The sequence below is a fragment of the Protobothrops mucrosquamatus genome, unplaced genomic scaffold (assembly GCF_001527695.2).
Source record: "Protobothrops mucrosquamatus isolate PMUCROS unplaced genomic scaffold, P.Mucros_1.0 scaffold547, whole genome shotgun sequence".
Classification (NCBI taxonomy): domain Eukaryota; kingdom Metazoa; phylum Chordata; class Lepidosauria; order Squamata; family Viperidae; genus Protobothrops; species Protobothrops mucrosquamatus.
The window spans coordinates 1-25,907 of NW_015386851.1; the positions used below are offsets into that span (position 1 = coordinate 1).

General features: G+C 36.9%; 1 protein-coding gene across 1 annotated transcript in view; it reads left to right on the top strand.

Annotated features, from left to right (window-relative positions):
* Positions 1–5: 5 nt before the first annotated feature.
* Positions 6–25,907, top strand: part of EPB41L1 (erythrocyte membrane protein band 4.1 like 1) — a gene marked incomplete at its 5' end in the record, with an annotated part of 41,142 nt that continues 15,240 nt past the window's right edge. Inside the window, 7 exons of the mRNA XM_029284338.1 lie at positions 6–64; positions 249–336; positions 1,824–1,976; positions 3,730–3,827; positions 10,780–10,865; positions 13,252–13,388; positions 16,709–16,900. Of these exons, the coding sequence (XP_029140171.1) occupies positions 6–64; positions 249–336; positions 1,824–1,976; positions 3,730–3,827; positions 10,780–10,865; positions 13,252–13,388; positions 16,709–16,900 (813 nt within the window). The remainder of the gene's footprint in view (positions 65–248; positions 337–1,823; positions 1,977–3,729; positions 3,828–10,779; positions 10,866–13,251; positions 13,389–16,708; positions 16,901–25,907) is intronic.

The following is a 25,907-nucleotide window of genomic DNA, read 5'->3' on the forward strand; positions in this document are numbered from 1 at the left end:
GTTTTGCTCCAAATCAGACCAGAGAATTGGAAGAGCGTATTATGGAGCTACATAAGACTTACCGGTGAATATATTTTTACCTACTACTGCTAATTCAAGAGCAAACAAGTTTTAGAAAGATTTGCATAGCCTATACTTTCCTATATTTATCATAAAAAATCCTTTTAAACAAATGTCAGCCTTTTGCTCATCAGTGTTTCATTTTTCTTATTTATTACTTTTGTTTCTGTCTTATTTTATCTCTAAAGGGGCATGACACCTGGAGAGGCAGAGATTCACTTCCTGGAGAATGCCAAGAAACTTTCAATGTATGGAGTTGACTTGCATCATGCTAAGGTATTCTTAGTGAAAAGATGGAGTTTTGAGGGCATATAAGTGAGAGAAATCCTGGATTTTTCTGAAGCAATATTTATTCCTTTTTTAAAAAAGACTTGCTTAAATTATGTAGCATCCACTTATACCTATGTGTTCTTTCATTTGAGATACTGTGCTTAAACATAAAATATTACTTCGTCTTGTGACAAATTCTGTAGAAGATATTGCTTCATTTAAAATTAAATTGTATGGTTGCTATCATACAGATAGCTATTTTGATATTTAAGGACAATAATTTAGAAATTGAATTTTGTTTTAAAAAGGTCACGGTATTTTGCAACCATGCTGTGGAATATTTTTAGTAAGAATGGAATGAAAAGTGATAATTTTATTTTATGCAAGATTTAAAGAGGAACCTAGAAACATATTATACTTATTTGAAGAAGCCCCATTATGGAATCTGTTTATTTATTTTTTGCATATTTTATACTTCCTGTCCTCTCTGTTCCTTAGATTTTTCTCCTTTTCTTTCTGTATTAGTTATTGCATTATTCCCTTACATTTTGCTCTGCAACAAAGAAGTTAATTTTGAAGCCATTTCCCATTAGTGAGATTAAGATTTATATACACTTGGGGGAAAAAATCTTGTGGTGGGGAAGCTGCTTTAGTGGAGCATTGTAGTTAGTGGAACTGTGCAGCTATGTCTGGAAATGAAAAGAAGCAGCCACATAAAGCTGTAAGCATTTGAAATTAATATATATATATATATGTCAAGCAGTTTAATGCCCTATTCCAAAGAAATATTTTCAGCCTAAGATATCCCTGATATTTTTTCCAGGAGAATAGAGTAGAGTAGAGTGGAGTGGAGTGGAGTGGAGTGGAATGGAATGGAATGGAATGGACCTTGGAAGTCTTTTAGTCCAATCCCCCGCTCAGGCAAGAAACTCTATACCATTTCAGACAAATGGTTGTCCACTTTCTTCTTAAAACATCCAGTGTTGGAGCATTCACAACTTCCGGAGGCAAGTTGTTCCACTGGTTAATTGTTCTGTCAGGAAATTTCTCCTTAGTTCTAGGTTGCTTCTCTCTTTGGTTAGTTCCATCATTTGCTTCTTGTCCTGCCTTCAGGTGCTTTGGAGTACAGCTTGACTCCCTCTTCTTTGTGGCGGCCCCTCAAATATTGGTGCTATCATGGCACCCCTAGTACTTCTTTTCATTAAATTAGATATACACAATTCCAACAACCATTTTTTGTATGTTTTAGTGTTCTTGGTACAATCCACAGCTCTCAAACCTTTTAAGGATCAGCTAGTATTTTCTTTCTCTAGTTTTTAATATACGATAATACTAACTTAGATGGGGATAAATTGTGGTCCGCTTGGTATTTAAGTGGGAAATGTGTTGATTTGTCCTTACTCTTAGATGCATTAACCTTGGTTTTTTTGCCTGTTTAAAAATGCTTTGTACTGGCAGATTTCTGTGTATTAATGTTTTCCTCTTTTGCCCAGGATTCAGAAGGCATTGACATCATGCTGGGTGTTTGTGCCAATGGCCTTCTCATATATAGGGACAGGCTAAGAATAAACCGTTTTGCCTGGCCTAAGATTCTCAAGATTTCATACAAAAGAAGTAACTTCTACATCAAAATTCGACCTGGTGAGGTAAGCATTTCCACAAAAAAGAAGAAAGATTTTTTTTTAAGAAGGAGAGAATAAAAGAAAAAGGGGACATATTTAGCATTTTCTATTAAATAAAAAACAAATCTGGTTGATAATTTGAATATTTTTTTTATCATCTATGTCAGCAGATTTCAAATTGGTTTAATAGCAAGTCATTAGTTGTGGGTGCCATTGCTTATGCCTCTGGTTTTTTTAAGCATAGTGTAGAATGAAAAATTAATCTCCCTGTTGCCCATGTTTTCTACATATGGGAGGGATTCAGGATAAAAATATTTTTTTCCTTAATTTGTACCAAACATAGGAGAAAAAAAAACTATAAAAGTTCCTCTGAATTCCTTTTCATCCTGTAATATCTGCTTTCCTGGTTGAGACTGAGGAGCTCTTTCTTCCCTTCCTTTTGAGTTCATTATGCAGATTATCATTTTGAAGAAAAGGTTCTTGTGTCAGTTGTTTTTGGCATAATAGAACAATGCCAGCCACTCCGGCTTTTGTGATTTACTTTATATCGGGCAGGAATAATTAACCTAAAAAAAAATAGTAAAAAGTGATCATATGAAGACTAAAACTACATCAGGCTTTCTGTATTTCAGAGAGCTCATCTATACACTTTCCTTGCCCTAGTGCTTAAAGCAGGGGTGTCAAACTGCCAGCCTGTGGGCTGGATGCATCATGCCGAAAGCTCCACCCCAGCTCCGGCAATGGGGAAAAAGTCACGATACGTCGTGACACGTCACGTGACGTTGCGAGTTTGACACCCCTGGCTTAGAGGCTTACTTTTTTGGAGAGTAAATCCTTTCAAGAGAGCCTCTATCTCAGTAATAGCCTACTACTAATGCAAGCTGAAGCCTGATTAAGGTGATCTTATGGAAAGATCACCTTATGGTCCTTCTTCAGTAAACATTCTGATTTATGTTGAAGCAGCACCTCACTGGTGCCTACAGGTCTTCAATTGGCCTGCAGCAGAAGTGTTCCTCTCATCCAGTTGCTGGGCTTGTTCTGTGGTGGCTGACATAAAGATTGGATGCCTAGCAAATAATTTCCACCTTTTGGAATGGTGGGAATAGCCATGACATTGATATTCACATTGGAGAAACACTTGTCAGTAGTTTGCAAGAAATTAGGTCAGTTATATAATTGTTTACAGAGCTCGTCATGTTCAAAACTCCATTCCCTAGGCAGCAAAAGAATCCAAAGTTGTAGGGAGCACCAGCAATCCTAAACAGAAGGACAAACTGATCAGCCTGCTGTCCTTTTGGGACTTAAAGGAAGCCACCTTTCCACGGTGTTGGTTCATTATATTTGTTATAGGCTTCAGTTTCCCCCTCCTTCAAAGGAAAATAAGGAACTGAGAGGAGCTGTGAAAGTCCTAGAAGAATCCTGTTTTCATCTTATTTGTCCACCACTGGGAGAACTAGACTATTTTACTGACCTTTTTACTTTTTCTCTGCATCCCACTTACTTGCTATTGTCAGCCTCTTTGGTTCCATTGTTTGCTGGGTTCTGCTGTTCTTTTGGCAGCAAATTTGTCCAGTTCTCCACAGAGGTGTAGTGAATGCACTGCATTTAGGACAGTGGTTTAGGTAATGACATCTTTCTTCCCATCTTGGGGGCAAGAAGAAAACACATGGATATGAGCATGTGTGTGGGAGGAGCACAGAGAGCTTCATGGTATTCCTTGTTGCACAGTTTGTGGTTGACTGATGATTCTTGGTTTTGTCTTTTTCTGTGTTTTCAGTATGAGCAGTTTGAGAGTACCATTGGTTTCAAGCTGCCCAACCATCGCTCAGCTAAGAGACTCTGGAAGGTTTGCATTGAACATCACACTTTTTTCAGGTGAGAAAAAGGAAAATTAAAGAGTTGAGACTCTATGGTGAAGTGTTACAAATAAGATTGAGAAATGTGAGTGTGGAACTTCAGATCCTTTCTAGGACATCCCTGTATTAGTTTCCCGTGTAAGCTACTTTGAACTCCTTTAAACAGATGAACATTCCCACCAAGAAAATTTTCAACCAGATAGATTGCAACATATTCAGTAATTTTTTCATTTTATAAATATTGTAATTGGGCAGCAAACATATAGAGATATTTTGGGAGCTGCAAACAAATAACTGCATAATCGTACTAGATTTGAACTTGATAATGTTTTCCTAGCCAACAATTAAATTTAGTTATCTCAAGAGCAGTATGGCAAAATATTAAGAGTCATTCCCCTCATTTATATGCAGACTATGCCCCGTCTCTTCTATAAATACATCTTTATTTTCAGCTCTATTATTCTGTTTCAGAAGGTGGTAATACCTGGTTAACATTAATTTGGTTCAGGAATTAAACAGGGTCAGATCAGACTAGATCTTCAGTGAATAGCAGGGCTGTTGGCTAGATGGGGAAGTTGAAAAAACATCCTAGAAGAAGATGATGACAAACTATTTCTATGTTTTTGCTAAAAAAAAGAGAAAACTCTACGTGGATGTATCTAGGAAGGAGACTCTGTACTTTTTTATTGCACGTGTGTGATCACTAGGAATCGAAAACAATCTGATGTTGCATAATCTTTATTTCATGATGTGTCAGGATCCAGCTTGGCATGTAGAGTAGTTTTAAGATTTTGAATCTAATTTTAAAAACTTCCTCCAGGGCTTTATACAAACTCCATATTTGTGCTGTTAAAATAACAGATGTTTGGAAGCAGATGCTATCATATTAGCACAGCCTATAACATTGTATATATTTATAGAAATACAGTATAAATTATCTTCACGCAAAGAGCTGTGTCAGCAGATAATAGCATACACAATACAATGGGTTCAAATGAGACCTATGTGCAAATGTGGCCTTTGTTGCACATCTCTTTCCAGGAAAAAAAAAGCATTTGGGAGAAATGAGTATGAACTATTTGTTTTCAAAGCACCCTTTATTGAACTAAGTCCACTTTGCTATTTTAGAAATATTACATAGATTATCTTTGTTTTGTGTGGCTCATACAGTTGTTTAGTATGCTGCTAAAATGCATAACTTAGATGATAATTATGTTTACTAATTGCTTTGATTTTTCTTGCAACAATTGCAACTAAAATGTAAAATTCTATATTTTTGTATCAAAATAATAATAATAATAATAATAATAATAATAATAATAATAATAATAATAATAATAATAATAATAATAATAATAATAATAATAAAGTTGGAAGGCACCTTGGAGGTCATCGAGTCCAACCCCTTGCTCACGCAGGAAACCCTACACAAATGGCTGTCCAGTCTCTTCTTAAAAACTTCCAGTGTTGGAGCATTCACCGCTTCTGGAGGCAGGTTGTTCCACTGGTTAATTATTTAACCAGGAAGTTTCTCCTTAGTTCTAGGTTGCTTCTATCCTTGATTAGCTTCCATCCGTTGCTTCTTGTCCTGCCTTCAGGCGCTTTGGAGAATAGCTTGACTCCCTCTTCTTTGTGGCAGCCCCTGAGATATTGGAACACTGCTATCATGTCCCCCCTCGTCCTTCTCTTCGTTAAACTAGACATACCCAATTCCAGCAACCGTTCCTTATATGTTTTAGCTTCCAGTCCCCTAATCATCTTTGTTGCTCTTCTCTGTACTCTTTCTAAAGTCTCAACATCTTTTTTACATTGTGGTGAACAAAACTGGATGCAATATTTCAAGTGTGGCCTTACCAAGGCATTGTAAAGTGATCACGTGATCTTGATTCTATCCCCCTGTTAATGCAGCCCAGCACTGTGTTGGCTTTTTTGGCAGCTGCAGCACACTGCTGGCTCATATTTAAGTGATTATCCACTAGGACTCTGAGATCCCTCTCACAGTTACTGAGCAAGGTACCTGCTATACTATACCTGTACATTTGGTTTTTCTTGCCTAAATGTAGAACCTTACTTTTTTCACCATTGAATTTCAGTTTGTTAGATAGCGCCCAGTGTTCAAGTCGGTCCAGGTCCTCCTGTATCCTAAGACTGTCTTCTGGAGTGTTGGCTATTCCTGCCAGCTTGGTGCCATCTGCAAATTTGATGAGTTCCCCATCTATCCCCTTGTCCAAATCGTTGATGAAGATGGTGAAGAGCACTTGATGAATTGGCAAAAAATAAAGTTTGAAAACAGAAGAATCCAGCAATATGACAATAAAGCAAGAGATATATATTTTGGCCTTAATATATTCCACATATTCATAGTTTAAGAAAAAGACCTAAGGAAGAAAAGAAAAAATGGAGACTTCCAGTGAGCAATGGCAGATTGAAGATGGCACTTCAAGAATAGAGCAAATGGCCATGGGAAAAAGGGGAGCCAGTGGAACATCTCTCAAGATCAAAGAGATTGCTAGGATTATCTATATCTTTGTTCCATTCAGAGCCCCTCTGCAAAGAAATTGTAAAATTGTGATCTCCAAAGGATTTGAGAGCTCGTTTGGGGGTGGGGGAGAAATCATCCTGCCTATGTTGTGGTTCAGCACCTTCAAATGGACACTTACTAATGCTTACTAATGATTTTCTGGTTCTTAAGAACCTCTGAGAACAATATTCATCATGCCAGGAGAGTTTCCTTCTACTCTAGATGAAGGACATTTTGTGTAACTTTAAAGATTAAAAAGAAAAACTAAATTTTTGAACAACAGCAAAACGGGGATGAAAATGTTGATTTTGGCAAGTTAAAGGACTAAATGGATTTGAAGGAATATTTCCCATGGGATGTTTAACATTTTATAAAAGAATATTTTAAGATTTTAAAATTAATTGTAAGAAATCCTTCTGTGAGAACGTTTTGTTGATTGGAAAATAAACATATAACAGGGAACTTTGAAGATTGACTAGAGGGAACAGAGAGAACTAAAGACCGCAATTAAAAGAGAAGATGACCATTAAATACCGTAAAACAATATTATTTGACAATAGACGAAATTAAGGCTGTTTGGGAACAATATACCCAGAATTTACTTACAATATTGTTTGATATTATAAAAATGGATATAAAAGTGGCTATAGAAAAAGAACAGATTTTGTTAGATAAAACAGACTAATTTGAATGTGGAGATGAAAATGGATGTAAAAGTGTCAGACTACAAGAGTGGTATGGAAAAGGCTACCACAATAGACATACATTTGAACCAGCCAATGTCTTAATAACTAAAGAGGACATACAAATAATAAATTAGAAAAATGATTTGGAAAGCTTTTCTTATTTTGGATTTACAAAGATAATTTGCTAAACTACTGAACCTGGAAAGGAAAAAACCCAAAGAGAAAATGATGTGGGAGAAAGTGGCAAAAAGTGACAAGCAACAGGGAGAAAGCAGAACTACTTAACTTGTTTTTTGCATCCATCTTTACACAAAGGGAAAAAACAGTCCAACCTATCAAAAACAGTACTGTAAAAAACAGATTAGAAACACAAGTTAAGATAGGCAAGAAAATGGTAAATGAGCACCTGTCCAGCCTAGATGAGTTCAAATCACCAGGACCAGATGGATTACACCCCAAGGTTCTGAAGGAACTGGCAGATGTGATTTCAGAATCACTGAACTATATCTTTCAAAGATCCTGGAGCACTGGGGAACTACCAGAGGACTCGAAAAGAGCTGATGTAGTAGTACCCATCTTCAAAACAGGGGAAAAAATGGATCCAGGAAACTACTGACCTATCAGCCTGACCTCAATACCTGGGAAGATTCTGGAAAATATAATCAAGCAACAAATCAGTGAACACCTAGAGGCAAACAAAGTCATTACCAAAAGCCAATATAAATTTGTCAAAAACAGATCATGCCAGACAAATTTTATTGCATTCTTTGACCAGGTGACAAAATTAGTGGACCAGAGGAATGTTGTGGTTATAACTTACTTGGACTTCAGTAAGGCATTTAATAAAGTAGACTATAACCTACTACTTGATAAGATAGAAAAATGTGGGTTAGACAGCATCACCACCATATGGATTTGTAGCTGGCTGACTGGTCATACTCAGTGTGTGGTTCTCAATGGAACTGTATCTATGTGGAGGGAAGTGTGTAGTGGGATGCCCCAGGGCTCTATTCTTCATCAATGATTTGGATGAAAGGATAGATGGGGAACTCATCAAATTTGCAGACGACACCAAGCTGGCAGGAATAGCCAGCACTCCAGAAGATAGGCTTAAGATACAGAAGAATCTTGACAGACTTGAACATTGGGCACTATCTAACAAAATGAAATGTAATGGTGAAAAAAGTAAAGTTCTACATTTAGGCAAAAAAAACCTAAATGCACAGGTACAGTATAGGTGGTACCTTGCTCAATAGTAGTAACTGTGAGAAGGATCTTGGAATCCTAGTGGACAGTCACTTAAATATGAGCCAGCAGTGTGCTGCAGCTGCCAAAAAAACCAACATGGTGTTAGGCTGCATTAACAGAGGAATAGAATCAAGGTCATGTGAAGTGTTAATACCACTTTATAATGCCTTGGTAAGGCCACACTTGGAATATTGCATCCAGTTTTGGTCACCACGATGTAAAAAAGAAGTTGAGACTATAGAAAGACTACAGAGAAGAGCAACAAAGATGATTAGGGGACTGGAGGCTAAAACATATAAAGAATGGCTGCCGGAATTGGATATTTCTATTTTAATGAAGAGAAGGACGAGGGGTGACATGATAGCAGTGTCCCAATATTTCAGGGGTTGCCACAAAGAAGAGGGAGTCAAGCTATTCTCCAAAGCACCTGAAGGCAAGACAAGAAGCAATGGATGGAAACTAATCGAAGAGACAAACAACCAGTGGAACAACTTGTCTCAGGAAGGTGAATGCTCCAATACTGGAAGTTTTTGAGAAGAGATTGGACAACCATTTGTCTGAAATGGTATAGGGTTTCCTGCCTGAGCAAGGGGTTGGACTAGAAGACTCCAAGGTCCCTTCTAACTCGATGATGATGATGATAATGATGATGATAGGAAATCAACTTGCAGGACTTTGATGGGATTAAAGATCCAGCTTTTTAAAAGTAAACTGTATATTTTGTGGTTCCTGGTAGCTATTAATGGAATTTCCTTTTGATCAGGACTCAATGACAAGATTTTAAAGATCTGTTTATATATACGGATATATTTCTTTTGCTTTATTTCTTAGTAATGTTGATTTATAAAAGGCATTTATTTGGAGTCAATATGTATATGTTAGTATTTTTAGTAGTTCTTAATAGATAGTAGCTGATTAGAACTGAGTGATGAGTTTTTATAACTGAATTATTAATGAGAGAATTTTCTAGTATTTCTTAATTGAAATACTAGAAAAGGCATTAAGTTACTGAAGTTGTTTATACTTGTCTGGAGGAAGTGTGGAGTTGTCTTTTATATATCTTTTTTCTTTTTTCTATCTCTGCATTTTTCTTTTCTTTATTTTTTTTATATTTTTCTTAGTTTGAATTAGTCTTTTATCTTTCCATTGTAACTTTTAATAAAATTTTTATGGAAAGAAGAAAAAGAGAAAAGCTAGATGACTCCTTGTATAAAAAATTGGTCTTTAGGTATGTAGCTTCAAAAACTAATTGGAAACTCCAAATGCTACATTAAAAATGTGGTCCCTAAAAATCACTGTACATGATTGATAGAACTTATTTATATCATTGAGAATATTGAATTATTTTTGGGAGGCTGGGTTCTGAAATAGGCATGAGGCCACATATTTCACTCAATGGCCTTTGTCTGGAAAAAAAGAGACTTGCAATTATTTGTCTTAATGCTGAATAAAATTCCATTCCCAAATGGAATATAGCAATGGTGATTTTTGCATTGGCTTAATTAGCTCCCAACCTGATGTGCCTGGTATAGACCTGATATACTAACGGGCACCTCTCAATCTCACCTGGCTCCCTACCTTCCCGTTTCCTCCCTTTTGATTATTTAAAATTATGATTTATATAAATGGCATGTTGTCATGCTTCAAAGTTAAGTGCCATTCTTCTTTGCTTTCATTATTTCTTATAATATCTCTTAGGTAATCAAAACAGTGGGTAACTAGATTTGCACTACTGTTGAAATTTGTGAACCCACTCAGAAAAGAAGAAAGCAGTCAGTGTTTTTTTTAGGAAGTAAGAGGTGTGGTGAAATTCTTCCATAGAAACTATGGTTAGACAGAAGTTGTAAGGAAACATTGGAGATATTTTGAATGTTCCTTCAGAGCCTCTCAGTTTGTCTTCTGGAAAATGAGTATTTGTTTAGTTTGTTTAGTTTTAGTTTTATTCAATTTATACCCCGCCCTTCTCCTAGCGGACTCAGGGCGGCTTACAGCAAGTTAAAAAACAGACAAACCATACAAAATACTAAGTTTAAAATACAATTAAAATAAAATATTGATTTTTTGCCGTTTCTTTTTAAAATTATGTTAAAAAACCAAATTAAAATCAAATTAAAATCAAATTAAAATATCCCTTAGGCCAGTCCCGCTAGCTGGAATAGCCATGTCTTGAGGGCGCGGCGGAAGGAGGGGAGATCCGGAATGACCCGGATCTCTGGGGGTAATTTGTTCCATAGGGAGGGGGCTCCAACCGAGAAGGCCCTCCCCCTGGGGGTCGCCAGCCGGCACTGTCTGACTGACGGCACCCTGAGGAGACCCTCTCTGTGGGAGCGTATCGGCCGATGAGAGGTAATCTGTGACCATACCCACTATTGTAGCCATGAGTCCACAGGTAATCTGTGACCATACCCACTATTGTAGCCATGAGTCCACAGCCAAGCCCTTCCTCGTGGCAACCATCTGGTGAGACTACCTACAGCACACTCTGAAAATTTTGAATGTATTTTACAACTTCAAAGGTTCCCCAAGGAATGGACAATGTCAAAAGAAAGACGTCTGACCACAGTGGACTCGGAGGAGGTTTTCCGAAGGATCATTACCCGAGGTTTAAGGCGATGTCACCCGCTTGTGTCCGAGTTTGAGCCGTTCGGTCGCGAAACTAACTAGCAGGACGGGGAATGAAACTTGCAAGGAGGTCGTTTGCCATGTGGTACAGAGCGTCCCTCGATGGAGGTATGCCCCAAATTGGGGAGGGGGAGGGAGATTGGTTTCCTGGTGGGTATGGAAAGGCTTTGTTCAAAGGATGGAGCTATGTATTCTGTGGGGTGGGAGGTGGAGGTCTAGCATCACGACATTATTTTTTGCTGGTGAGATGTAGAACATTTTTTCTCCAGAGTGGTATGGAAGGATTGTTCAGTTGATCTATAGGGAAAGCATGAATGGATTGCAAAAGGCTCTACCTAGTAGATTTTGGCTTATTTTGGCCAAGGAAGACTGAATCTGCTTGATACCTGGATAGGAATTTATTAAGAAATTCTAAGACTGTAAGCTAGACAGGATAAGCTATGGCTTATCCATAATTAATTCTCTGATTTAGACCTGCCTTCCTTTGCCAGCACAAGGAGGCAATTGAAAGTTAACAAATAGTTTCCAGGCTTTAAAAATTTGCTCCTTTGGGATTTTTGCTCCATACCCCCAATACAGTTAGCTCACTTAGACATATGCACTCTCTTTGATTCTAGCTAGAAAAAGGATGCAGATATTGATTAATGGATGGGTTCTCTTTTGGGCAACCAGCCTGCCAACAGTGATTAGACATGAATTGCAAGAGATGATACAGAGCAGCTACTAGATACAGTTTCCCATAAAACTTCCCATCAGCATAGTTTTCTCATTATGTGGTCGATGTTGAAGTTCACAACTCTTTCAATGCAGAGCACTCAAGAGAGAAGCTAAAAGGTATTCTCCCCCTCCCAAACTCTCCAGACTGATACAATTCTATTCACAATTTTCTGGACAGGAAAAGACTCCCTTTCTATAAGTAGGCGGGGGAGAGTTTTCCTCTCTATAAATTACATTCTCTAAAGCAACTCCAGGTTCTTTTCTTTGAAGATCAACAAATGTGAGAGCAGAAAGAAGATTGAAGCTGTTCCACAAATAGCCCCATTCCTTCTATCCTTTTGTATAGCCATGGTAGAGTAACAACTGTGTATCCCATGCTTCATGCAATGACCTCATTGTCCTTGGTAGGCAATACTAAAATGGGCATTGTGGGGCACCTTTTCCATGCTACCAAGGCATAAGAGGCGTAAGAAGCCCTTGTTGCCACTCTTTCTTTAGAATCACCAGTTTTCTCCTCTTAGCAATTAGATGTTCTCCTGCATATTGCATTGTTCTCTTAGACTAAAAAATCAACTAAAGGTGGAATTCAGATTCCTGGAGCTTAGAGATGCCAACCTCCTCAAAAGATTTAAAGACTTATCTGTGGGTGTATTTCAATTTAAAGAGCAAAGAAGAGCATTTATTGTAAGCATTTGTTATTGTATCTGAAACAGTAGTATCAGTGAGAAATAATGAGTCTTATTCATAAAAAATGGAATTATCTTTTGCAAAACATTCTTCTTAATTCTTCAATTTACAACTGTTTGTTTAATGGCAGTTCAAAGTTATAACAGCCTAGGAAAAAAAAGACGAGCCATCCTCAAAGTTATGCTTGTTGCAGTACCCCTGTAGCCATCTGATTGCAATTTGGGTCCTTGGCAACCAGCTTGCATTTGTTACAGTTGCAGCATTTTGTAGTCACATGATCCCAATTTGCGATATTCATAGCCAACTTTCAACAAGCAAAATCAATTGTGGAAGCCAGCTTCACAATGTAATTCACTTGACCATGTTTTTTGATTAATGATTATAGTAAAAATGGTGGTGAAATTGGGTCTGATCACATGATCGCTCATTTAATGATTGCATCATTAGCAATTGAAATTTTGGTCCCAGTTGTAGCTGTAACTTAAGAACTACCTGTATAAAGAACAGCTGTATTCATAAAATTCAAGGGATATAGATGTTTTGTAGGTCTGAAATATAGGAAGTATGCCATACCTTTCACTTCTATCCACCATATGTAAAGCATTCCCATCTGGATGATTTAAATAATGTGCAAACCAATTGTTATACAAAATGTATGTAACAGGTAGATAAATAGAAACATTTTAGAATTATCAAGGAATTCAATCCTAAGAAATCAAGGAAATACAAAGCAAGAATCAAACTAAAACTTGATTGTTAAAAGTTGTTTTTTATGGCACTGGATGTTACGTACCTAAGGCATGTCCCAAAAAGAGCTTTTGAATTCTTGAACACAAGATCTTTAGTCTTAGAAGCTTTTTCAGGCATTGGAAATGACATTTTTTCTTATATTCAGCTAAAGTCAATGGGACAAAATAGGGCTCCTCTCTCTTTTCCTCTCTCTCTCTGTCTCTCCTGTGCAGAATTCTCCCGACCAGCTTCAGTGAGTGAGAATCACGATGGAGCAGAGTCAGACAAGAGAGAAGATGATAGGTATAGGGGGAGGACGAGATCTGAAGATGAAGAGGTGACTACTCCAACAAAAATCAAGGAGTTAAAGGTACAAAAATACACCTATACTGTACTTAATCTACATTAGCTTCTGTCTAGGACACAGGTGTCAAACTTGCCGCGTCATGTGACGTGTTGCGACGTATCATGATTTTTTTTGCATGGCTGGAGCTGGGGTGGGACACGGCCTCCGTATGATGCAACTGGCCCATGGGCTGGCAGTTTGACACCCCTGGTCTAGGTGATGCAAAAATATTGTGGAAAGCAATGGTGTTATTATTACTATTTTCTATCTATATTATCTCCTATTTATTAGAATATTTCTCAGTCTTACAACAAATAAGTTCCCACTAGCACTTGTCATCATACTGTTCAGCCTCCAGTATAAATTTCCAAAGACAAACTGTAACTTCCATTGTTAAACTGCTGTTATCTTTGGAATCTTATTCCATGGAGAAACCAGTCATCCTGAAATCTGAAAACTGGCCTTTTATTCCATGATATGACACAGGAAACATTCACCCAGTGTGTCAGTAGCAGTTTTAGAAGCATAGCAATAGCAATAATACCTAGACTGCTCCACAGTGCTTTACAACACTCTCTGAGTGGTTCACAGTATCTGCATATTGCCCCCAACAATCTAGGTCCTCATTTTACTGATCTCAGAAGAATGGAAGGTTGAGTCAATCTTGAGCCCCATCAGGATTGAACTCCAGACTCTGGGCAGAGTTAGCCTGCAATTCTAACCACTGTGCCACCAGTGGTTAGCACTAGCATCCAATTTGGGCTTTTAAAGCTGATTTTTGCTGATTTTCATCACTGTAGCCAGAAGGATAAGCGAGGACACTGCACTGCTCTATTGCAAATACTGTGGTAATCATGGGGATTTTTTATATTAAGAAACAGTGTGTTGACAAGTTTGTCTTCCAAATGTGTCTTCCAAAGAGTACTGTCCTTCCTGTGAAGTAGGATTCTTCTAGTGTCCTATTGCTTCAATATCTAACCTGTAGCTGGATGTTAATCCCATTCTTGTCTGGAACCATTGTCTTTGTCAATGTCAGGGATAAATAAACAGAATCTACAGACATGTGAAGAATACAGCCCGTGTCTGCTGAATCATTGTAGATGTGTCTTCTTGAACTGCCAAAGTCCTGCCCTTTTCTCTTCTGTAAAGTAAAGAAATTTATTCATTTCTTAATGTGTGTCAGCAGATTTCATTCAAAATGCATATTGCAAATCAAGCAGGCTATGAGGCCTACATAGATTAATACAATGCTATACAATTAATACAATGGTTTCCTACATCTATAAAGATGTGACAAACCTCTTATAGAAAGTGTGCAGCATCAAAGATTTGTCATTTTCTTGATACCTGAATTAAAATTGTGGCAACAATGTAGCCTATTATAGGAGTTCCCTTAACTGATTTACCCTCCCTCCTGCCTCTTTTTTGCTACCAGACGGAACAAGAAACCACCCCAAGGCACAAACAGGAGGTATTCTCTGGAATGTTTTAGTTTTTCATCAGTGCATTCCTAATTTTTCATCTTTTAAGAAATGCCAACATTGTATGTTCCCTTTCCTAATGGGATGCAAGATGTAGATCAGGGTGGAAATGAGGGGATCTACACAGACTGCATCTTATACCCCATTAAGTCAGCATTTCCCCTTCATCTTGTCATGTGAGCAAGAAGTTAAGAGTACTTCAGCTACTTGCTTGCTAGGAAATCATAACTATTTTGTCATCCAACTGGACTCTTCTGTTCTTTCATGGCATTCTATTATCCCTGTTCCTCTTTTTTTTCCCCCGGCCTTGATATTTTCAGGAAGGAGATACTTACTGAAGATGCAGATTTGACACAAATTTACAAAAATGAATTGCAGGTCAGAATGTTAAAAGCTTTAAGCCAGAACTAAAAATGGGATTTAGATTTAGTCATTGGCTAACGTACCGAGATATACAAAGCAACATCAAAAAGTTGCTTTTATTGTTCACTTCCTCTTTTTAATGATCAACCTTATGAGGCTGTGTATGTAATTGTTAGGTTATTTGAGAAATGGTGTGCTGTATTTCCCCAAAACTTCCATGCAGCGATTAACATGTTTATAATGTTCTACAAAGTTTATGACCTGTAGATGGTTCCCACCAAGCAGATCAAAGCTTGGGAAATTTTTATTTGTTTTTACAGCAGAACTGATAACTGGTTTAAATTCCTTTGAATTATATGTAAAAAGTTTTTATTTTTATTTTGGCAAATTTGAGTAATAACAAAATTCAAGCTACAATCAGAATAAAGAAATTTATTTACAAATTGAGTTTACTATGCCTATTTCTCATTATTAGTCTGGCTGTTCCACAGACTTTTGGCATATAGATATTCTCCAAGCACCTGAAGTTCAGCGCCGGCTATTCCCTACATATTTTCTCATCATTCAGTAATTCTGCATGTTTTATTAGAACCATGTACAGTCCTTATTTACACCATCAGCATTATGTGAAGGGGCAATTGGCAAACTGCTTCAGAGATGTGCATTCCTTGTTTCTCAATTTTTTGTGAAGTTCCTCTCACTCTTGAATGAGGGGAATTAGGCATAATGGATGGGAATCATGAATATTTCCTCTTTTTAAAATAGTTTGCACTGTCCAAGAAAGTGAAGCTTCACTTAGCCACAGTAAAAACTGTTATGAAATGGATTAGTATTTTTTAGTGCTGATCCTGAAACCCACTTTATACTCAGCAAACATGGATCCTATTTTGGAATTCTTTTTTGCAGTTTACTTTGGCCCAATTTAAATATATTTTTCATTTTTTTTCATTCCTTTAGAATTCTAGTTACAAACTATTATAGGAGATAGTAAACACTGGCTAAGAACACATTTGCCTAGGTTTGTCTCCTAGCCCATGAGTTGCTAGTTCTGGAATTATGATCTCCAGACTTAACAGACACTATAGAAACTCATGTTTCTAGATAAGAAAGAACAGTAGAAGCCTACATAGCTCTTAAGAGGTAGTTTTTTTTTATATCCTGAACAATCAAAAAGATAAGACTTATATTTTAATAGTTCGATCTTTCTAAGCCAGTTTTCTCCAACCTTCTTGCCTCCCAATGGATTGGATAACAACCATAATCAACTCCATTCCTCCTTGGCCAAGAGATGAGGGGAAATGAAATCCATTTGGATGGCCAGCCCTAAAATTGTAGCTGAATGATTTAAGTTGTCTACTATGTGGAGACTTCACTTTCTAGCAAAAAGGCCTCCAATTCGAAACATTCTGAAGCTCCCACCTCACAAGCATCTCTCACTCCACTCATGTTCCTTCCTCTAACCCTCACCTTAGTAGTTACCTTCCCCTCTCCATCCAAAAGTTTTTAGACAAACCGGAAGATGTTTTGCTAAAGCACCAGGCCAGCATTAATGAGTTGAAACGGACCCTGAAGGAACCCAATAGCAAGCTTGTGCACAGAGACCGGGATAGAAGGCTGCCTTCCTCACCTGCTTCTTCTTCACCCAAACATGAAGATGAGACGCCAAAAGGGACCCCTGAGAAGGCCAATGAGGTTTGTTTGTTTGTTTGTTGTTATCCTGATGATATAAAGACATTCATTATGTATATTTGCATTACGCAATTTTGCTATTTATATGTATGTACTTGATTCTTCTGCCGTTTAGAATAATTAATCTAACTAGTGGCCTAATAGAACCATCCTTACTACTGCCTTCCTCAATTTCCTGCCTTCCAAATGTACTGAAACTAGAGCTGCCATCATTTCCAGACAGCATGTGGGTTACAATCAACACATCTGAGAAAAAAGATATTGGAGAAGGTGGCTCTTAATGTTTTTGCTTTTCTCCTGTCCATACTATCAAACTATGCAGTATTACATCCCTTGATTATTTACTCTGCAAGTGCTCTGTCTTCTGCTGCTTTGAAATTGTAATGGTCAGATTTAGGTAAACATTCAATAATATTTTGACAGGGAAGCTTTTTACCGTATCCCCTTTGCTGTCTCTACAAGATCCTTTCTTATTTATTCTAGTAATTATGATGTTATGAATATTTCTCTAAGCATTGGCTTTGATATGAATATTCATATTGAACTGGAGAAAGTAAAGCTCTGCATTATAATAATGGCTCAAAGATTGCCAAACTTTGATCAGATGATTGTGTTCAACTGTCAACTATCTTGGGCTGATCTTTTAATAAAGGAAGACAAACTGCATTTCAGTTTGGGCATTATAACAATTTATCTCATCATTCCTTTCTTTATAGGCAAGCAGACAGAAGGTCCTAGGAATATATGTATGCTCATAAATCAAATTTCATATGTCTGCATCCCTTACTTGACGTATAGATGATATCAGTCTACTATTTATTGCCTATTTTGGGATTATACAATCCCTATAAAAGATTTTTAAAATAATTTAAGACTTTGCAGGCAAGGCTTAAATTGAAAGGCAAAATACTAAATAAAGCAGACATATAAAATTAAATTTTTGGTAATACAACAAATAGATTTTATCACAAATGAGAATGCCACATGTAAGTTAGAAAATATAAATGATCGTAGGCCAACATATTATAGATACATGAATATTATTAGACTTCCTTAAATATGAAAGCCATTTACCATGTGAATCATGGCAATGTGGACTATGAGGTTAGAATAATGCATAAGGCAAACTATTTTTCAAATATGGTTCCCACAATGAGTCATTGTCATGTAGGAAGTACATGTAGTAATTTCCTTGTAAAAAAAGCTGTTGTCTGCAACTTTCTCCAAGACAGTTGAGTGTCCATAAAGCAGTGAGTGAAAAGACTGAATCATGTTAAGACTAATTTTTTAGAAGAATTGTTTTGAAAATAAAGTTTCATGATCTTTTGTAGGTATCCTCATACAGAAATTTGTGCCAGGAAAAGTAATTTGCATTGTTTTAATTACTTAAAGGTAGTCTTCTGCCAGTAAACAGATTCTTAAAACATATCTCTATTGCCAATCAGTCCATGTCATAGTTAGAATGCATCCGTATTTGAAAGTAGGCAAGCAAAAAGAAAATCCCAGTATTTAATTGTAGATGCGCTCTCTTGCCCACACATCTTGGATAGCTCTGTGTGAAAATATCTCTTAATAGCAAAGCTCAAATTTAGTGTAAAGAATTTCTGAGAAACTTCTTATTGTGGAATTTATATTTAGTTCCATTTGCATCCTAACCTTGATTAAAAAAATACTCCAGTGCTTATACACTATAAAATACAGTCATAAACACATAGTAGTTGGCCCTCAAGATTTTGGTGTGAATCCTATGATTTTGACAGTTATACTGAAGGTAGTGTTTCTCTGTTTGCAAGAATTATTTTTATTGTAACCGAAGCCAGTCATGTACAGGCTTACTATATTATAAGATACTCAGATTAAATTAAGAAAGCTGGAAGAAGACTGTACTGTCCTTTCCTTCAACACAGCCGGAAATAACCTCTGTAGCTGTTACTTAAAAATGCAGGCTAACTTTGCAGAAAATCACATATTTATGAAACATTCAGCTATTAAATGAAAACATCTTATAATTTAGTGAGCAACTTAATATTTTATAAACCACTGGCCTTTGTTTGACCATAAAGGGATGACCTCTGTTCTTGGATGTTTCTTCATGAGTAGAGACATAAAGTATTTTATAATCCCTACTAATACAGTATTGGGCAAGGTGTTGATGTTTCTTCTGGTGAAACATAGATTAAACTTGAGCTCAGGAAAATTGGAAGCACAAAATCCTAACCAGTTAAGGAAGCTGCACAAGTCATTGATGCGTTTGCATCACATAGCAGGTCCAAGTCTTTTTACTTCTCCAGGTTTCATGATTCATTTTTCCAAATGAAAGGTTGGGACTCAGCCTGAAGCAGATAGACCTTCCTCAGCAGGCATATAACTCAACTCTAATGGCTGGTCCTGTGGGGCCTAATTCAACTCTTAATTGGGAAAGCATTCTTATATTAAAAAAAGTAGAACAAAGATATTGGTATGAAATCAAGTTGAAAACTCCAGATAGCTGGATAAACTTGTGTTCAAGTGTTCCAGTAGAACGAGAAAATAGAATAGCCGAGTTCAGTAGCTGAGTCATGATTAACACAGGTAGTCCTTGAATTACGATCGTAATTGAGATTAGAATTTAGATTGTTAAGCAAGGTAGTTGTTAAGTGAGTCGCACCCAATTTTATGATCTTTTTACTACGGTTGTTAAGCTAATCACTGCAGTTGTTAAATGAGTCATGGGAACTTTAAGCAAGGCTGGCTTTTCTGATTGACTTTGCCTGCCAGAAGCTGGCTAGAAAGATCGTAAATGACTATTACAGGGGTAGGCAACCTTGGCTCTTTTATGACTCGTGGACTTCAACTCCCAGAATTCCTGAGCCAGCCATGCTGAGGGGAAAGGCAGAGTTTCCAAGCTGAGCCATGCTGGGAGTTGAAGTCCACGAGTCATAAAAGAGCCAAGGTTGCCTACCCCTGGACTATTACATGTCCCCAGGATGCTGCAACCCTTGTAGTTACATACCGGATGCCAGGCAACCAAATTTTGATCAGTTATTGGGAATGCGCAAGGACTGGTTTGTAAGTCACATTTTTCAGTGCCATTGTAACTTTGGACAATCAGTAAAAAAATTGATTGTAAGTCAATGCCTATTTTTATTGCTGTCAGAGAGGAGATGGAAGTTGAAAGAAAGAATCCTTTCCTAAAAAGTTAGATAAAGAATTAGCTCAGGGTAAATACACAGGAAATTGAGTGATTCTCCATACTTTATTTACTGCCTCTTTTTCTGTGTCTCCCTTGTCTCTTTTCTCTGTCTCTATCTCTTTGCCTTGGGGGTCTTGGGTTTCCCCTCCTGAAATAGATGTCAGAAGAGGATTCTCCAGAGGATCTGTCATCTGAACATGGAGCTGCCTTAATCATGGAATCTTTTATACAGAAAAGCCTTGTTTCTTCTCCTGAGGTTATCACCACTCTTTCAATTTCTCTGTCTTTTCTATATCTGTTTCTCTTTTTGTTTCCTTTCCTAGAAGTAAATGTAGGCTATAATACTACTCATGATTACTAAGGGCTAAAGTCTTAGAAGGGCTGAGCTCTTCTAAAGTCGTTAGGATGCATTTTTACTGTAGTTTAAGCTTGGGGTATTCATGGCAGTTGATCTATCAAGTTCATCAAGTGATAATGAACCAAGTTCATTTAATCGGGTTCATTTAGAATTTATCTGAAACAGGAAAATCTTAGTACATCTAAGCTACTAGAAAATGCTAGAAAAGTTATGAATTATTACAAAATATTATATTCAGAATGGGAAGGTTTAAGTCTCCAAATGATTTTGATGTCAGCGTTTCAGGAAAGTCCCCCAGTATTTGAAAACTGCACAAAAATGTGCTTCAGTGAAAGATAATGTGGTGCTGTATCCGGTTCCCAGTTAATGGAGGTACAAGAATCCGTAGTGAGCTCCGCAAATTACATGTACCTCTTTTTTGCTTTTTCAAATTTCTCAATTGGGAATAGCAGCATGTATCCAAATATCAGTTTAGGGAAACAAAAGGAGAGATGTATGCCTCCATTTCCTTCCTGCAGTTTCTATAAAGGTATCTGATTGACCACTGCAATAGAATATAGGACTAAGACCTAATTCAGGAGTGGACCAGTATTTTGCTTGGAAAAAGTTGTGAGTGTAGGTTTATTAAACATTGTCTGAATTCTGAAGAACTTTTGCCAGACTGATGATCTGACTTAGATATCTCTGGACACAATTAAAAACTACAGTATGTGCTTTTCATTTAAAATGATACTCAGTATGTTTCAAGGAATACAGCAGCCCTTTCTGGATATGTATAAGCCTGCACAACAAAGGAAATTCTTCTGCAGAGCACTGAAATAAAGTGTATTTTTTCAAATTTGGCCAAAGCTATCAAATACAAAACTATTAATATAACAAATGCTTTAGAAACACTTGAGTATTTCAAGCATGTAAACATTGTGACCTTTCCTCATTCAAGGAGCATCCATTTTGGTCAGTTTGTTTTTCATATGCTTAACCACAGAGGTGTTATATCTACAGTGGTGTTGTATTCAGACAAATAAAATCTGAGACATCTGGTGGCAGAGGCAGTGAACAGCCTTACCACAATATAGCAAGGCTGTTCTGTTTTCTGAATTGTCCTGTTAACAAAAGAAAGCTAAATCTTACATTACCAGATAGATATTGTCTCATTCCCTTTTATAACCTAAGTTGGTTATGAAAAAATAAGAGATGTGGTTAAAATTTTGGTGCGTAGACTTAAACCGGAATATAGAGTAGTTAGAAGATTCTGTTACTTCACCTGTTGTCAAATATAGTGGCTTGTGTCAACTGTGGCATGGCAGTTACATTATGGCACAGATTTTGAAATATGGTGTTGTGGTCTGGTCCAGTAATTACTTCCAAAGGCAGCATTATCAAAGCTACTTCCCCATCTGCTATTCTAAGCATTGCATCTTATCTTAGAATTGAAAGTAAGTAACTGACAACTTTTATGAGTTCTGATTGCGGTTTATAGCATAGATGGAGATGTGCCCCCCACTTCCCAAGGAAATATATAGAGCTTTAATAACATCACTGTGGTCAAACATTAGATTATAGAGAAGTGGAATCAACAGTTACATTATGGAGTTCCAAGCAGTTAAACTGCTTTAATGTGTTTTGTTCACACACACTGCTAAATCAAGATTTTTAAACCTCTTTCACAAATTACAAATTGACCTGGTTCTCAATCATACAAAGCCAAAATCAAAAGAAACTGGTCATTGTTATTAAACCTGTCCTTCAAACAATTTCACAGCACATTGATATTGATTTGGTTTATACATATTGTGTCAGAATATGCTTAGTATATTTTCTGAACTTGGTGATTGTGGTTCATAAACTATAGTTGTAGCTAAACATGTACATTAAGGCAACAATAATTTAAACTATCATTTTAAACTGCCAATATAAATGCTGTTATTTAATTAGGATTTACTAGGATTGACCAACTATTTTCACCCAAGACAACTGTCAGTTTTAGTTACAAGGTTAAGATGCACAGTTTTAATTATATAACTCAGCGTATTTATTTACATGAACAAAGGAAGATAAGTAATATACATCTTATTTGTGGGAGGTTTTTTTTCCAAAGTTAAGGGATATGGAAGAAAATAACTGTTATATTCCTATCAACTGAGAGATAGGAATTTATATTAATTCTTGTATGAAATTTCTTGGCCATACATATTAAATTAATATTTGGATAATAATTTAATTTTTAAACAAATTTTGCAGTCTTTAGATATTGCAATGCAGTTCTTTGTTATGTATTTGTAGCAAACTATAGATCTGAACACTTAATGATATAAAAACATGTATATAAATATGCATGTTTGGGATAGCTTTACACAGATTAATTGCATAAATAGTATTATTTGTACAAACATGTTCTGAATAGAAGTACAGGTAGTCCTCGACTTACAACCATTCATTTAGTGACTGTTTGAAGTTACAACAGAACTGAAAAAAGTGACTTATGATCAGTTCTCAAACTTACAACCATTGCAGCATCCCCATGGGCACTTGATCAAAATTCGGATGCTTGGCAACTGATTCATATTTATGACGGTTGCAGTATCCCAGGATCATTTGATCCTCTTTTGCGACCTTCTGACAAGCAAAGTCAGTGGGGAAGGCTGATTCACTCAACAACTGTGTTACTAACTTAACATCTGCAGTGATTCACTTAACAACTGTGGTAAGAAAGGTTGTAAAATGGGGCAAAATCACTTAACAACTGACTTGCTTAGCAATAGAAATGTTGGGCTCCATTGTGGTCATAAGTTGAGGACTACCTGTAGACCAATTTGTGCCTAATCTAAAATGCTATTATGCAAAGCAAAGTTGAATTTAAAAATTAGGTTATATTTTATGTAATATTTTTATAGCTCAGTACATCATTCTGTAATACTTGTGGCTTCTTATGCATGTTTAAAAATGTAAAAAATCAAGTAATATAATTCATCAGATTCTCATATGAACTCTGATACATTGGGCATATCCATGTAACTAGTCCAGGAAATACTGTGTTTACTCTAAATTCACTTTGTTTTTAATTGCAGGAGATCCACAACCTAGGACCATTCGTTCAGCGACATTCAAAGTTATGATGATGTTGAACGAATGGTGGTTATGACCACTCTCTGGAATTCCAGCTATCTCAGTAGTCCTGTGGTCACATGATCACAATCTGGGAACTTGGCAACCAGTTCGCACTTACAACTAGTTGCAGTACCCCAGGATCATGTGATCACTATTGGCAACCTTCCTTATCGGCTTCACCAGAAAGCCAATGGGAAAGCTGGAAGGGAGGGTCAAAAGTCATTGGGGTAAGTCTCCCCTACCTCACCATGCCGGCCACTTGCATACCCCGTGCACTCTCCTTGACCCATGTTGTATTTCTTATGCACCCCCTTGAACTCTCATGCACCCTCCCCAACTTGCACCATGCCTTTTGCACACACCCTTGCACCCTCCCTCACCCAGCAGCCACAACTTATCTGCCTGCTGGCTTGATACTTGCAACTTCCTGCTGGCTTCCCCAGCAGGAAGTTGGTTGTGAGAAATCAGCAGGAATTTGCCTTGCTTAATGACTGGAATTTCGTTAACAACAGCAATTGGGACTCATATGATTGCTATTTGAATTCTTTCTTGATGGCTTCCCCAGAAAGTCAAGGGGGAAACCAGCAGGGAAGGTTGCAAGTCACTGAGGTAAGTCTTCTGCATCACACCTGTCACTTGCACACTCTTGTGCATCCTCTCTGATGTATGCCACATGTCTCATCCGTCCTTGCACACCCTTCCTGACTTGCGCCTTGATTCTCACACACACCTGTACACCCTTCCTGACCTTCACACTCAATCCCTCACATCCTCTGTCGCTGGGCAGTATCCACTTATCTGTCTGCCAACTTGGGACTTGCAACTTCCTGCCCGTTTCCCCATTGATTTTGATTGTGGGAAGCCAGCAGAAAGTTGCTTTGCCTAACAATTAACAATATCTTCAGAGTATGGGATAATTCCATACTCTGTGTAACTTGTGACTGACTTATTTGTGACTGTTCTAGAGAAGTAAAAGAAACCAGGAGACGTGTTAGGGTTAGAAATAGTATTAGGAAAATACTAATAGAAGTATTAGAAGTAGTGTCTAACAGATGAGATATTTAGAGTGCCAGGTTTCCCCATACAATAATGAATTGTACTATAATGTACCTGTTAGGCTGTTGGTTATATACCACAGCATCGTACATGATATTAGATTTACAGTTGGAAGATTTGCAAAATGTAGGCCTTTGTGATGTTGCCTACAAGATCCTGTTATTGCCGTTTTCATCTTACGTATTAATCATCAACATTTTTAAGCAGATAAAACATTTTAACTAGTAAAGAATGGTCTGCTGTCTGCCTGGTGTTATTATTATAAAACAAAGTACATAAGAGTAACAATCTAATTCTTTGTTATTCTTCATTCTTCTACCACTCTTCAGTTAGTATTTGCTCTTTGCATATGTTTGTTACATAGAGATGACTTAATTTTAGCTGAATGTATTATGGTGGGGATGGGTCTAAATAATACAAAAGTATCCAGTAGCTGCAAAGCATCATTATTTAAGCCAAAGTTTCACAGCCTCTGCACCTTTAAAATATGTGGACTTCAACTCCCATGCTGGCTGCGGAATCTTGCGAGTTGAAATCCCCACAACTTAAAGTTGCTGAGGTTGAAAAACATAGATTCAAGCAGTTTGGTACTGTTGCTTCATGTGGTATGTTCCAGGCTTCTTATGGCTCTGTTGTCCACTTTACTTTTTTTAAGCAAAAAAACTTTGTGTTTTTACTTGTTTTCTTAATTTTGTCTCCCTAATCCTAAACCAGTGTGGTTTTTTCCTGAACTGGTTTGGATATAAATTTGCGGGATATAAATTGATGACTTTGTTCAGGTTTCCTCAGAGAAGTGCTCTAATTGTGATTTATAATTTTAGTTTTGCAAAATACCTTCCATTTTATTTGCTATTTTAGTGCAATCGTTCAAAATACATTCATTTTAAAATTTTGCTTTTAATTCAGTAGATTAAAGGGATTTGCTTTGATCTGTTAATTTCCTGTAGGTGTGCACAGTTGTTTTGAAAATGATGTACAAACAAACCTCTAGAGAAATCCAGAAACACATCAGATGACTGTTATGCTTTAAGTTGATCTGTTTACTCAGTATATAATTTAAGTGGTACTTAATTTAAATATAATTAACCTATATCTCCTATTTCAGTTACTTTATGTTTTTATTTATTTTCTATTATTTATGACCCGAATCTAGCGCCAACAAACCAAATAAGATTAGGATATGCATACAAAAAGCCTTGGTGTTCATATTAAAGTAACAGTGTAAAAAAGAAACTGTTATAGTTAAATTGATGCTGAATGTATTGATGATTCTCTACTACATTCAATCTTTGATATTCAAATAATTAAATTATAAT